Here is a 14,159-nt window from a genome sequence, read left to right on the forward strand (position 1 = left end):
CGAGAGTTCAATCATCAAACTTTTTTTGTTCATAACTTTTTTATAAACAATGAGCGACGGATAAAACCTTCATATTATTATTCAGAGAGGTGACCTTGATAACATATGTCAAAATTGTTGAGATCGGAAAATAGTCCGTATAACTGCATAATTACCTTATCTTTTTACTACATTGACAATAAATTATATATAAGTTGAAATCTCTTCAATTGTGTTTTTAAATATGTTTGAAACGTTGACCTACAAATAATCTTGATTACACATGTTTAGATAGTATTACAAAATGTGTTTTGTAACATTGATGTTTAATTAATGTGTGTAATATAAAAGTAATTAATTAATAGTTTTTTTTTTATCATTACAGTCTATTTTCCGTAAATAACGCGTTTCTTTTAAATTTTCTTCCACAAATCTGAATTAAAATATTTCAGTTTTGTCTCTGTTTTGTTAGGGTTCAATTTCACCCATGTAGATTTGCTTATCGCTAGATCCCGAACATACTGAAAAAAAAAAAAGATAAATTTTATATAAATTTATATTTCCATTAAAATATGAGAAAGAAAGATTGTAGCGCGTGTATTTGTTCTGCAAATTGTGTGTCTCATACTTATTGGTTCCTTCGGATGGAAATCAACGTCGTTCACAGATCCGTTGTGGCCAGGCAGTTTATACAATATCCTACGACTAGTAGTATCCCAGACATAATGAAATCGATCTGACGATCCCGCCGATACCTTACTGCCATCTGGAGACCATGCGCATCTCAAAAGATTCTAAAAAAAAACACATCAATTACTGATGCATCGCCAACTTACTTTCAATCATTATACATTGCAATTTAGATGTTTTATATAAAAGATACCTTTTCGAAATTATGCGAATGCCCGGTCAGTATCTTCACGCAGCGTTCGTAAGGTGCAAACGGCCTCACATCCCATATCCTCAAAGTATTGTCCATTGAATTGGAAAGTATGTACGATCCGTCAGGACTGAGACTCAATCCTGTTACGGTGTCGGTGTGTCCTTTTAGTTTGTAAAGTATCGCATTTTTTCGAAGATCCCAGACTTTTATATCGTTGTCAATACCTCCGCTGATTATTTGTTCCGCTGTATCGTTGAACGTCACCGCGGTCACCTGAAATCAACGGAGATAGATTAATCACTTTCCATCTGTTGCATTATTGAAAAAACGAAAACAACAAACTAATTTTTCACCTGATATGTGTTATTCAGTACGTAACATTGACACTTTCTCCTGGCGTCCCAAATACGTATCGTGCTGTCGTCGCCGCCAGAACAAAGCAGCGGAGGTCCTCTTCGCGCGCCTGACACGGTATTTACAAAGGAAGTGTGTCCCTTCAATTTCTTAATTCGCGTTCCGCGCCACAAGTCCCACAAACTGACCGTCTCGTCCGTGCTAGCTGTGTACAGATGATTGCCATCCGGGCTAAAGTGCATTTCCATCACAGCACCATTGTGTCCAAGCATACAACCGAGAGCTTCGCTTTCTTTATAAATATCCCAGATAACTACAAAAGATATAAGAATTTCTTCAATAAAAAGAAGAAATGCAGATCTTACAATGTGTTTACCAATTTCTAAACTATCTAATCCTGATCTAAACAAAACAGTCTAGCAAATAATACAAATAATGTTTGCGTACCTACTCTTTTTAACAAACTGCAATAAAAGGACTACCGATGTGAAGTTAAATGACAAAACTTACAGATCTGTCGATCAAATCCTGTAGAGGCAAGATATTGGCCTTCTGGGTGAAATTCAAGAGAAAAAATTTCTCCTTGATGTCCCTCGCACAACATTATTGGTGCTGGCAAGGAAGAAGTCCTTGGCGGGCCCTAGAAAATTTTATTGCAAATAAATAAACATTTTTCAATCTCTCAGAGACATCAATTTTTACTTCAACAATTCTATGAGAGAGCAGGTAGGTCTCTCTTTCTCTCAAAATAAGAATTAAAGATGTGATACCGATCACATGTGCGAAATTCATGCGAAACCAAGCTATGTGGGATCATATTCCACAAGCTGAGTGATTGAGAAGATATTTTTACAGTGAAGACAGTGACTGTTTTTTTATGTAGTATTTTTAACGTGTCTAACAACACAACTCGATTATTGTGTGTGTGTGTGTGTGTGGGAGCACAGTCTCTTTCTTTCCAGCAACTTTGTAAACGCGGTGACGAGAGAAACGAGGTTAGATCTTACACTTTGAACAATTGCTTTTTCCCTGCTACTGAAAACTATTTCGGTCTTTGTTCTTTTCGAGGCGGGAACCAACGCCAATATATCATCTCCTCCTTTTCTCTTGTCCAAGAACGGCATGGTGATGTAGAAAAGTTTTGATTCACCGTGTTCCACGCTTTCCTTCCCGCGACAGGTTTGGTACGAAATTGTTTTCCTTTCCCCCCACCATATATCGGATCAGAGTTGATCGGAATGGGTGCGTTCAGACAACTCAACAGTTGCACAACGGTTGACACATAATGGGTGCGTTCAGACAACTCGACGGTTGAGAGATCGTCACTTATGATAGGACTATTCTTCAAAATCTACTGCGGTTCCAAAAGTACGATCCAATCAGAATTGATTATCTCTCAACCGTTGTGCAACTGTTGAGTTGTCTGAACGCACCCAATGGGTGCGTTCAAACAACTCGACGGTTGAGAGATCATCACTTATGATAGGACTATTCTTCAAAACCTGTTGCGGTTCCAAAAGTATGATCCAATCAGAATTGATTATCTCTCAACCGTTGCGCAACCGTTGAGTTGTCTGAACGCACCCAATCGCTTCTGATTGGATCATACTTTTGGAACCGCCGCAGATTTTGAGGAACAGTCCTATCACAAGCGATGATTTCTCCAACCGTTGAGTTGTCCGAACGCACCCCTTGTCTTTTTTTTTTTTTACATAAGGATCGGACAGTTTGCGGTGACGACGCGCGTGTGTACCATTGGCGAGAGGATGCGTGCGCGGGTTCTGTCCGATCCTCCCGACGGATAATTGGTGTGAGAAAAAAATATACACAAGTGGAGATCGGAACTGTAATAGAATTTGAATCCGAAGATGACCTGACAGCGGGACTTTACATGCGACGTTGCAGGAAAAATGTACGCGGGATAATATTATATCTTGTTTCGAAACGGATCCGTTCTCTTCGCTCGATCTATCGCTGAGAGAGAGAGAGAGAGAGATCCTGAAGAGATCCACCGCTCGTCGAGCTGTGTGTAACGTCAGTCGATCAGAGGTTTGAAAAAAAAAAAAAAACATTCCGGCGAGAGAGAGAAAGTACATGGAAAGTACGTGTCCGAAGGAAATTATAAATTTTCCGCGAAGAAACGCGCGGATGTGCTTCTCGGATGATTTTTCTTCATTCGCATCTTCGTGGGTGTTTGTCTGTTTTTTTTTTGTTTCTCTTCGCACACCCTTTGGTTAATCGCGCTCTGTTTTTTTTTTTTTTTTTTATTTAACTAAGCGCAACGTGTGCGCAGCGAACAGAACGGATCTGGCGAGGACGAGATGCGCGCGTAAAAATTAAAACAACACCCCCCCTGGGTGTGTTCCTTGTCGCCTTGTTGAGGTTATGTAACGCGACTGTGACAGCAGCAGATTTTCGGCTATGCTAGTTTTTTTTATTTTTTATTTATTTTTTTTTTTTTTATTTTTTTCAGATATGAAAGCGCGATCAGCAGGAAGCTCGTAACATGATACGCCCTTTCCTCGACGAGGAGGATGCCTGGTGTTACTTGGCGGTCTCGGTTGGCGTCCTGCTGTCGTTCCTCGGCCTCGTCGCCGCCTGCATCTGCAGCTGCCGACGAAACGAAAACAAGTGGGTCCATCAGAAAATCCTCTGTCGAGTCTCACTTGTCATCGCAAGATTTTTTAAGTTTGCCAACAGTTGCCATTTTTATAATTTCTTTTTTGTTCTTGTTTTTTTTTTTTGATGACACACACACATCTATAAGTTTTCATATTTGTTGTTACAACTTTGCGATCGCATTAATGCAGGAATGAATTTCTCGGACTCGCTGGTATGGTGAAACTGAATAATTCCGAAACAGACGGTTTCAACAGAATCCCAATGTCGGATGTAGCCCAAGTTGTTACACAGGATGTTGTCACGGACGGTGGAAAAAGGTTCCTCTGGCCTCTAAATTCACACTTCGGTTACTCTGTAGTCTTTCCCAATCAAATTGCATATTTCTCAAGTCATTCCTTTCAGCATCCTTTATAGTATTGCTTGTTTAAAACACTGATATATATATATATATGCTTGTTTCTTGCAAAACTTACATATACTACATCATCAGAACTATATTTGCTAACAGAATTCTTAACAAAATACTAATCTGATTTGGTCAAAAATCATTAAAGTATCAACTTTTGAATGTACATTGCTCGTGCACAAGAAAACATTTTTCCAAACATAGATGCATAACATACATAATCTTGTAACTTAATTTTACTTGTTGACACATATTTATTTCAACTTGTTTTTTTTTTTTTTTTTACACACGCAGGATCACAAGTGTCAATAGAAGTCTTCCAGATATTCCAAAGGATAAGGGCAGAGAACACGAGGACACGGTGGAGTCTGTGCCTCAGATAATTTACGAGACTAACGAAGCCATAGGGGACCATTCGGAACTATACGCTACAGTTCAAGACGCAGGTACATGTAAACGAGCAAATCTTGCTGGTTTAATACGAGACTTGCTCTTTCTTTATCGTCTGTTTTTTTTTATTGTTTTTTTTTTTTTTAGAACAGGAACAAATATCCAACAGAGAGGGGCAAGAGGTCAGAGAGCAAGATCCTCTGGCGCAAGATATATCTCATCAATACAAGAGATTTGCATCTCCTATTTCTAACAATTGTAAGCAACTTGGTTATCAAATGATTTTTTTTTTCTAGAGATACTTGTCAACTATATAATTAATAACAATTCTATTATCTTGATAACAGCTGAACATCCCTACGCGCAACTTCAAAGTGTTCAGAAGACTGAGGCTAGTCAAATAAATAGGTAACATTCACACATGTGTTCCAATTACACGTGATTTTGAGTTTTGTTTTTATTTTTAATTGTTTACGTTCTTCGCAGAAATAATGTCAATCCAGGAACGAGTATCGAAAAACCGTCGACTTCCTCGGAACAACCGGAAGGCAATCCCGTTGCTCCGCCGAGAACCCGCCGATCGTCCTCGTACAATTCTCTCCTCAACTCCGAATCGCACTGCGACATTCAAGCTGCCAATGCAATTACCGGCGGTGTGCAGGCCAATCAGGACTTGCCGTATATGACACCGCCTCTACTGATGCTGTCGCATCCGCCGCAACCCCAGCACAACTCGCAGCAGCATTTTAGCGGGGATTCCCAAGACTCGAGTAATTCCTTGTGTTTCTTCCTTCTCTCTTCGTCTTTCTTTTCCGCGAATGATGAATATTTTCAGCAATTTTGTGCGTGTTCTTTAATGAGTTTTAATATTATATACAGAGGGATACACGAGCATAAGCGTGAGGGAGCCGTTAGCCAACATAATCGCGCAGACCAAAGCGGCCTATCGACAAAGTCACTCCGCTCGACCGATCACCGATCCTCACTACGCTACCGTTTCTGACGATTCAGGTGAGTGAGTCTTGAATCTCTTGAAACCCCGCGATGACGAAGACGCGAAATGAAAAGACTCGAGCGAGCATGTGTTTTCCAACAGACGAAATGTACGCTGCGATCGACGAACAGGACAAAGTGTACACCAGCGGTAGCGAGACTTACGCGCAAATACAACCGATGACGTCAGAAGTACAAAGACAAACGCAGCACGAACAGACGGTGTTTTGTCAGGGGCTTTCGCGCCCGGAAGATACGCATCACGCGCCGCAACCTCCCAGCGTCGACAGCTTGCGTCACGTCGCGCATGCCCACTCCCGGCAAGGTTGTTGACAAATAAATGATTGATCATCTTGCTCTCGGGGATGTTAATTAACTTGTTGACTGGCTTCTTTTTTTTCGTTGTTCAGCATCGTCGTCGAGCGCAACTAGTTCCATTATCAATCCCGGATCTCCCAAGCCCGAGAAACGTCAGGCAAACTCCCCGCTTCCACCGCCACCCGAAGTGACCACAGAGGGTTACGCGTGCGTCGAGAAGAAAACTAAAAATGACGACAGCAGGTCGAGATCCTCGCTGTCTGTGGGTAAGTCGCTCGAGGATATGTACGCGAAGGTGATGAAGAAGAAACGGGAAGTGGAGGAGCAGCAACAGCAACAGCAACAGCAGCAGCAGCAGCAGCACAACGAAGTTCTTCATCCGAGCTCGAACAACGCTCCGTGCTATCCCGAGGCGAGTGCTTGCAGGAAGCTCAGTCTGGTGGAGATCAGCCGGGCGTCCTGGTGCAGCCACGAGTCCGTGGAGATTCAGAAGAAGGAGCTTGATTTCGCGCATTACGCCGCCGCGAGCAACATCGCGAACAATTACCACGTCAACGACAGCGACAACGTAAGTTCCTCGAGATTGTCCCGACCGGACGCGGACGGTTACAGACAATCACGACTGATCGCCGCCATCGCGGCCCTGTCGAGCAACTCCGCGGATAGCAATCACGAGTACGAAGCCGTCACGAGTTCGAACAACGACAAGAGAAACTCCGCGCGAAGAAGTCCCGCGAATTCGTCCGATCCAAATTACGAGGTGCTGCGACCGCAGTGTTTGCAAGAAAACGAGCACTATCCGAGCACGTCGTTACAGAACACGAGAAACAGCGCGGATGTGTATCTGGTTGCGTACAAACACAGACAGGTGAGCAACGCCAGCAGCGAGGATCCCGGTTACGAGAAGGTGCGTATGCGACGTCGAGTTGAACTCGATCAGGACACGGATTCCGAACCGAATTACGAGAGCATGCCGCACGATCCGACCGAACCGAACTACGCGTCCGTGTGCAGCAGGCCCGGTGACAGCGACACCGAACCGAATTACGAATCCGTCAGCCACAGTGATCCGAACTACGAGAGTGTCAAGTATGTAAGTGTCGCGCGAAACGAGGATCCACCCTACGAGCAAGTGAACAATTTGTTGTCGTACGCGGACGGTTACGAGAAGGTGAGAGACAAGACAACAATCAATTCCGATTACGAGAAAATAAACAATTCGTTGGAACGAACTAGCAATCGGGGGGACACTGACGATGAACAATACGTTCAGGTATAATGTTCTGATTTTTTTTTTTCCGCCGGGACGTTTGGACTTATTTTTATCGTCCGGTTCTCTGTAATAATCTCTCTCTCTCTCTCTCTCTCTCTATCTCTAGTTGATTGATATATCGAGAAGACAGAATCCGACTTGATGTTCGAACACTCAACACGGCGCGATCAAGTTTGTATCGATCGTACGATATCGAGGATAAGACTGACAAAGAGGACAGACAGTCGAGGGAGTAATCGAACGAAAGAGAGTCCGTATGATATTTTTTTAAAAATTGTTTCTAAATTCCAACAACTTCCTCGTCGAAAAAAACAAACATTGTTCGGAAACGACAACATGGCTCTAGAACGCATTCCCGTTCGAATCGAACGAGACGCGTCGATTTGTCCAACAAGACCAGAATCCGCCAAGTTCGAGCTTCTTCGTTTCGCACAGTTTGTGTTACACACACTCGCGGCAATTTCTCTCTCGTTTATTACGCTTCTTCCCGACGCGATATGACATATTTGTAAACTTTCTACGTACAACACATATATATATATATATATAGAAGTCTATTTTAGAGAATTATTATTTATTGCAAGCGCGTGTAATTATTTTTTACGCAAGGTGCTATGTGTGAACGCTCTATCGGCCAAACACACACGTGAGGCGCGAATGATTTTTGACTTTAAGTTTAAAACACACGCGCGCGCGCGCGTTTTTTTTTCCAAGTGCGTCATCAAATCGAACCGCGCGAACGGAGCGCGGAACGAAATTCATAATCAAATATGTGCGTGCGTGCGTGCGTGCGTGTGAAAAAGAAAAACAAAAAGCAATTTGTATACTAATGTAACACACTTTATAAAGCTAATGTAATTCCTTTTACATTGTAAGAGTGAGAACACTGTCGCCTCTCGCGAGATCCGGCGCGCGTGATTGGTTTGCAACAAAAACAATTTCGCAGATTCTCTCGCGACGAGGAGAGACGACGAACTGAGCGCTTGTATGTACATACGCACATCGACGAAACTTGGCGTCCTCCCATCGAACGAAATCCAAACTTGGTGTGTTATTCGACAAAAACCCTTTTTTGCGGCGAGCCTAATTCCGAGTTTGCGGAACTCGGTTACTCTTTAGTTCCGATAATGGGAAAAATAATTAATCGCGGGATAATTTGGAACAAACGGCCTATCGGAGGACGTGGGCGCGCCAAGAGACGAAGAAGATACTTTCTTTTTTCTTTTTTTTTTTTTTTTTCTAATAAGACGCGTTCGCCAAATACCCACAAACCCTGTACCGTGGAATCCCTCACATATCTGTTGTAAAAAAGAAAAGAAAAAAAAAAATACAATAACCGAAACTCCTTTTGGAGTTACTTCGGTCGCCTCTGATATTGTCGCGCGCACAAAAACAGCAGAAGAAGAACTCATAGATCGTCACTCATATTCGCCATTTTGATATATAAAAGTATACATTAATTGTATCAACTAACATTTGTAAAACGAGCGAAACGGCAAAACGTGTAAGCCGACACCCGTCGTTAGACACGACGGCGCCGATATAAATGTCGGACACCACCCCACACACACACACATTGTGCAATATACGTTATGTCGAATGCAAAAAAAATAAAATCAATGAAAATCGAACGCGGCTGAAGTTACTGAAGTTGACCCGCACGTTTGTCTCCCACCTGCGATTTTTTGTGGAAGGTAAAACGGACACTTACGATGGAAATAAAATTGTTAAACATTGAACAACAGTTGGACGGTGTTGTCCGTTCTCAAGATAAATTTCTAACTTACTGTTTTTTGGGAGAGACACAACCCCCGCCTTGTGTTTTAACGCGATCATCAAACTTGCAAGTTCCCGGTTCGAGATCTGACAAGTAAAGAAGTACGAGTAGAATTTTATTTAAAAAAATGTATTCTCGTTTACATCTTAGACGCACCGTTGACCGTTCTCGTGTCTCTCGTGGTCTCTCTCTCTCTCTCTTTCTCTCTTTCTCTTTCTCTCTATAGGTGTAGGTTAACAATAAATATAATTGCTACTTACATGGTAATTTTACATTGTTATACAATCGCTCATCTCCGTTATACAATCGCTTATATACATAACGCTATAGTTTTTTTTTTTTTTTTTTTTTACGGAACTAATAATTCTCTCTCGTGTCAAAAATTGTTTTCTATATTTCAGGCTCGTTACATACTTGGTATTTTTAGTACATACGTGATTTTTTATTTCTTTTTTTTTTTTGCAATTGATGGTCGAATCCGATCAGACGTTTCGCTCGGGTGTGATTTACAAAATTGGACTGGGAAGGAAGAAGGGGGGGGGAAGGCTGAAAAGCGGAACGAACTTCCGATTAGAGAGTCCTAAGTACGCGTGGCCGTGTGTGTATATATTTATATATATATATATATATATATGGGAAAAGCGAACCATGTGTGAAAACGGAATCGTCTCGCTCTTGTAAAATGATGACACGTTGTCGCGCGCGCACACACACACACACACACACACACGTCGTTCCAATTCCAAATGTCGGGCAGAGAAAAGAAAAAAAAGAAAAAATTACTACGACAAGTACAACAATCGGTAACGAACGCAAACAATTTGAAACGCGTTACCACACGCTCTCCCTCGTTGATTATCACACGTGTCGCGGTTACAGAGAACGCTCTATCATCTCCCTTATATTTATTACACGTTATCTAATATTATTATTGTACTCTTCTACGTAAAACTTATTACACGTGTTTTCTCTCTCTCTCTCTCAAGCTAGAACGTATATTCTATAAAAATAGATAACATTCGGTGTGTAGCAAAAAACCTATCGATGAAACTTGCAACCAACAGAGTATGCACGCATACACACACACACATACACATACACAGCACGTAGATCAAGACTCACCCGAGACGCTCGTTGCGGAATGCGAAATTTGAAGACTGAGGAGATTGCGCGTTGTTCGTCAAGCTATAAAAAAACAAACTTCACCGTGTGTTTGAGACACCCGCGCGCGGAATCAAAACTCCATCCAGACGTCTAACGGAGACGTTTTGTTCCGTAACTGGGACCAGCACGGATTGGCAAAATACACGAGCTTTCTGGTTTTTGTTATCGTGCGCGTGAAGCAAATTCACACATCCACGTACGTGTTTTTCAACAAACTCTCCGATGAAGAAGTACCTACTATTAGATTCTCTCTCTCGGTGCGTCTTCTATAAAAATCTATATTTAGCAAAATGCTAGCGACAAAACGTGGTGGGAAAATACGTTTTATTTCGTTGTTAAATTACATGGTGGCACAAGATAATAAAAATCATCTCTCTCTCTCTCTCTCTCTCTCTCTCTCTTGCTTTTGATATCGTCAGAATTGCAATGCAACGAGCGTTTCGCCTTGAAGAGTGGAGTCTTGAAACATTGGAAGAACTGACAAACAAAAAAAAAAAAAAAAAAAACAAATTACAAAAGTTGTTGTTTCTTTCTCTAGGTGCAACAGTTAGACAGTTTTAGCTACAACACACTCGTGCTACGCCGTTCCGTGTGTTTGCAACAGCGCGGCACAGACGACAATACGTGTACCAGTTAACATTTTAACACTAGAACAACCTGGGAGTTGAGAATGTCTAGTTTCGTCAATTTCGAAGATAAAAAACATTTATTTTTAATTTTTTTCTTTTTTTTTAATAGCTAAGAGCTCTCAGAACCTTTTTTGATCTTTTCTTCTCTCGTTGGAAATAATCGAAACGTTTATGCAGTTTAAATTTAAAGCAAATTTGCGCGCGCGCGCGCGCGAAACACACTCGTCGTGTTTCGAGTGTTTGATTGTCCTAGTGTTAACGACGTTGGCCACAAAACCGAAGGTGGCAAACCGAATGTGTTTAACGAGAGTAAAACTTACTTTTTGTGCGCAAACAATCGCGGTTCCAAAAGGAACTAGGTACAAAATTCGTCTCGAGAGTAACAAAAGTACGCTGCGCGAAAGTAGCAAATCGTAACGCTCGCAAAACAATCGGCGGTCAAACGAGTCTCTTTGCGTTTTTTTAATGAGCGCGCGCGCGCGCACATCGTCGTGTATGAAAAACTAGACGATTCCGTGACAAGAAAACAAAAAAAAAATTTCCGCAAAAATCGACGGTCTTCAAAAATTCTCCAAAAAATCTTCTCCGAGACTAAAAAACACACTCGTACAAACGGGAAGAAGAAGGTTTCGCAAGGCCGATTTTTCTGACGTTGAAAAAAAAAAAAAAACAAATAGGAATTCTCTTCGAATTTGCGCGAAAAATTCGGTGACAAATCAAAAATCCCCCAACGATCAACTCAAATCGCCTGCGTTATTTTTTTTTTTTCTCGTGAACAATGGTGCAACAATGTACACATTCTCTCTCGATTATTCTCTTACGTCTATATTTTTTTTACTATTTAAGGGATGTGAGACGATAAAATACTTTAAAAAATATTAAATTTCGCAATCGTCGCCCACGTTTAAAATGGTTATATACATACGACTGCAATCGTTTGCGATCGTTGTGATCTCCGCTGCTTGCTTATCTACAAACACAAACGAATGTAAAATGCAGATCTTGCGTCTTCTCCGACTCTACACACGCACGCAATATACACACAGACACACACACACACGCACACAGAATGTGTGTTTCGCCTCGTAAAATACGGGGGTTGCGTTAACGTTTAATTACTTTGCTCGTCCAAATAATAGTAGTTGCCACTCATCTCTCTTTTGCATACAGTTTTTTATTTATTTTTATTTTTTTTTTTTACTCGGTAGAAACATACGTTTCGTAGTTTTTTTTGTCTACTTTTTTATTCGACTGAGCACAATTTTCTCTTAAATCTTTCCGGACGTCCGAATCGTGTTTTTCCGCGAAATTAACGACCGGATCGGATTTTTAACGACGACGAGTTTGTTTGTTTGTTTGTTTGTTTGTTTTTTTTTTTAATATAATAACGGCTCGATGAGACAATTATAAAACAAAAGACTAGAATTGCCTGTGGTCCGGGTTGAAGGTGGACGTTCAACCTTCAATCTGGACCACAGGCTCTCTGGTCCAGATTTTTTGTTTTATAATTGTTTTTTTTTGTTTTTGTTTTTCAGTTTCTAATTTCTATAATACGTTTTAGTCTAAAATACTATTTGAACCATCCGCGAGTTTATATAGTATTTCTTTGGTCTCACTGTGTTATATATATATATGTTATCAGCTCGTGCGCGACACGAGTTAGAAATTAATTAATTAAAACACCTCGCGATCGACGCTCACAATATAACAAATTGTTGAGACGAAACTCGTTGACTGCAAATGTCGCGAATAATTATTTAAATTCCCGACGAGTATCTTCGCGTATAAACGACGTTGTGTAATTATAATATATTTTTTTTTGTCCTCCCTTCAAGCACGCGTACGCTTTTACATTTGTGAGACAACAACGCCGTCAACAGCGTGAGGAGAAAAAACACAAGCGGAGAAACCGGTTTTCGTCTATAAGATCGAAATGTATTCTATTCGATTTGTGCGATACTGTGTATTTTTTTTTCTTTTTTTTTTTAAGAAGCGTACAAACAATCTTTTTTTTTTTTTAGTCTAGGTATTTCGGGCTTGAATAATCTCTCATCGTGTGTCGATGCTCTGAGCTATCTTAAACGACGTTTTTTTTTTTTTTTATCTACTTTGTGTGTAATATCGATATCACAAAATCGGATTTTTTTATTTTTCTCTCGTACATTACAAAGGTCTTGTATATATTTGAACACAGCGGTTCGATTAATATGTATAAAATACATCACGTGTCGCTCGGAAAAATTGTCGCCCAATTTCTCTTTGCGCGCGAAATCGCGTCGCAAAAAAAAAAAAAAGAAATGGAGAAAAAAAAAGACCACGAAAATCGCGTCTGATTTAAATTCTGTCGTGCGATATTAGTCTGGGTGTTGAAGCGAGATTTTTTTTTTTTTTTTTTTTTTATTTAAGATAGTTTAGAATATACTGTTTGTTGCCAGCTTTTTCACTCCCGCATCATCCTTCAATCATCATCCCGCACTCGCTCGTTCGTTTCACGCATCCACGCGTGTATATGCTAGGCGAAGGATAGGGGGAAGGTTACAAACCGGTAAAGAGACGATTCTTCTTCGTGCGAGTCAAAAATATAAAATAACGAGCGCAGCAGAAGTCCGAAGACACTTCTGATCAAGTGATGCGCACGTACGTGCTCTCTCTTTCCAACACCAGATCTTATTTAAAAGACGAGTGTTTCAGTGACAACTATTGGACGTTCGTCTCGAAGAAACAATCGTGCCAAAGTATTTATATATATACGCGAAGTTAGGAACTAATATACTTGCAAACGCATCTCAAAACTCTTACTTAAAAAACTTACCGAGAACTGTTCGTGTGTGTTCGATATTTACATATCTCTAGTAATTTTGTTTCTCCGACGAACGCTCCGGCCACTGGCCACACGATCATCCGATCATCGGGATTTATCTCCCGGATTGAGCGCTAAGATTAACCACCACGTATGATTTGTATGCTTGTCAACGTTTTTTCATTTGTGTGCACGAAGAATCACCTCTGCGCGGTCACACCAACCCGTCCCCACCCGTCGCACCCTGTACATCGAAGTAACACACACTTACTCTATGAGTTATCGTAGTTTAGCAGTTTTTTTCACTTAATTCTAAATATGAAATCTCGCTTGTCTGGTATATATATACCAGAAAACAATGCGAACATCCGAAAGATCGCGCGTCTTTCGGGTTTTTTGTATTATTGCGCGCACCGCGTGTACATTTTTCTTGTTTTTTTTTTTATACAGCCGTGTTTAAAACTCTTCGCGTTACATCGTACCGGCGTTTTGTTTAACAGCGATGTAACTATTGCTCAGGAATACGTATAGGGTGAAAGTATAATGTCGAGAGCCGATCGGGGGGGGGGGG

The 14,159-nt window shown here is 41.0% G+C and overlaps 2 protein-coding genes across 8 annotated transcripts; one reads left to right on the forward strand and one right to left on the reverse strand.

Moving 5' to 3' along the window:
- Positions 1–409: 409 nt before the first annotated feature.
- Positions 410–2,410, reverse strand: LOC109854673 (U5 small nuclear ribonucleoprotein 40 kDa protein). Its single transcript, XM_020428004.1, has 6 exons — positions 2,224–2,410; positions 1,727–1,856; positions 1,216–1,529; positions 863–1,135; positions 608–773; positions 410–500 (listed from the first exon to the last, which is right to left on the reverse strand). The coding sequence occupies exons 1-6, from the start codon at positions 2,338–2,340 to the stop codon at positions 448–450; spliced, it is 1,053 nt and encodes a 350-aa protein (XP_020283593.1). The 5' UTR covers positions 2,341–2,410; the 3' UTR covers positions 410–447.
- A 543-nt stretch (positions 2,411–2,953) lies between these two features.
- Positions 2,954–14,155, forward strand: LOC109854682 (probable serine/threonine-protein kinase DDB_G0280133). 7 transcript variants are annotated; one of them, XM_020428026.1, is made up of 11 exons: positions 2,954–3,128; positions 3,690–3,847; positions 4,027–4,155; positions 4,539–4,690; positions 4,782–4,892; positions 4,982–5,042; positions 5,121–5,404; positions 5,514–5,645; positions 5,731–5,952; positions 6,038–7,116; positions 7,325–14,155. In XM_020428026.1, exons 2-11 carry the CDS (start codon positions 3,723–3,725, stop codon positions 7,358–7,360), a joined length of 2,331 nt encoding a protein of 776 aa, XP_020283615.1. In that variant the 5' UTR covers positions 2,954–3,128; positions 3,690–3,722; the 3' UTR covers positions 7,361–14,155. The 7 variants fall into 7 exon arrangements, with proteins under 7 accessions (XP_020283615.1, XP_020283609.1, XP_020283616.1 ...); XM_020428020.1 differs by having other exon boundaries at positions 6,038–14,155; XM_020428023.1 differs by lacking the exon at positions 2,954–3,128 and adding an exon at positions 3,185–3,265 and having other exon boundaries at positions 6,038–14,155.
- The last annotated feature ends 4 nt before the right edge of the window (positions 14,156–14,159 follow it).

The sequence above is a fragment of the Pseudomyrmex gracilis genome, unplaced genomic scaffold, assembly GCF_002006095.1.
Source record: "Pseudomyrmex gracilis isolate BER0280 unplaced genomic scaffold, ASM200609v1 scaffold_71, whole genome shotgun sequence".
Lineage (NCBI taxonomy): Eukaryota > Metazoa > Arthropoda > Insecta > Hymenoptera > Formicidae > Pseudomyrmex > Pseudomyrmex gracilis.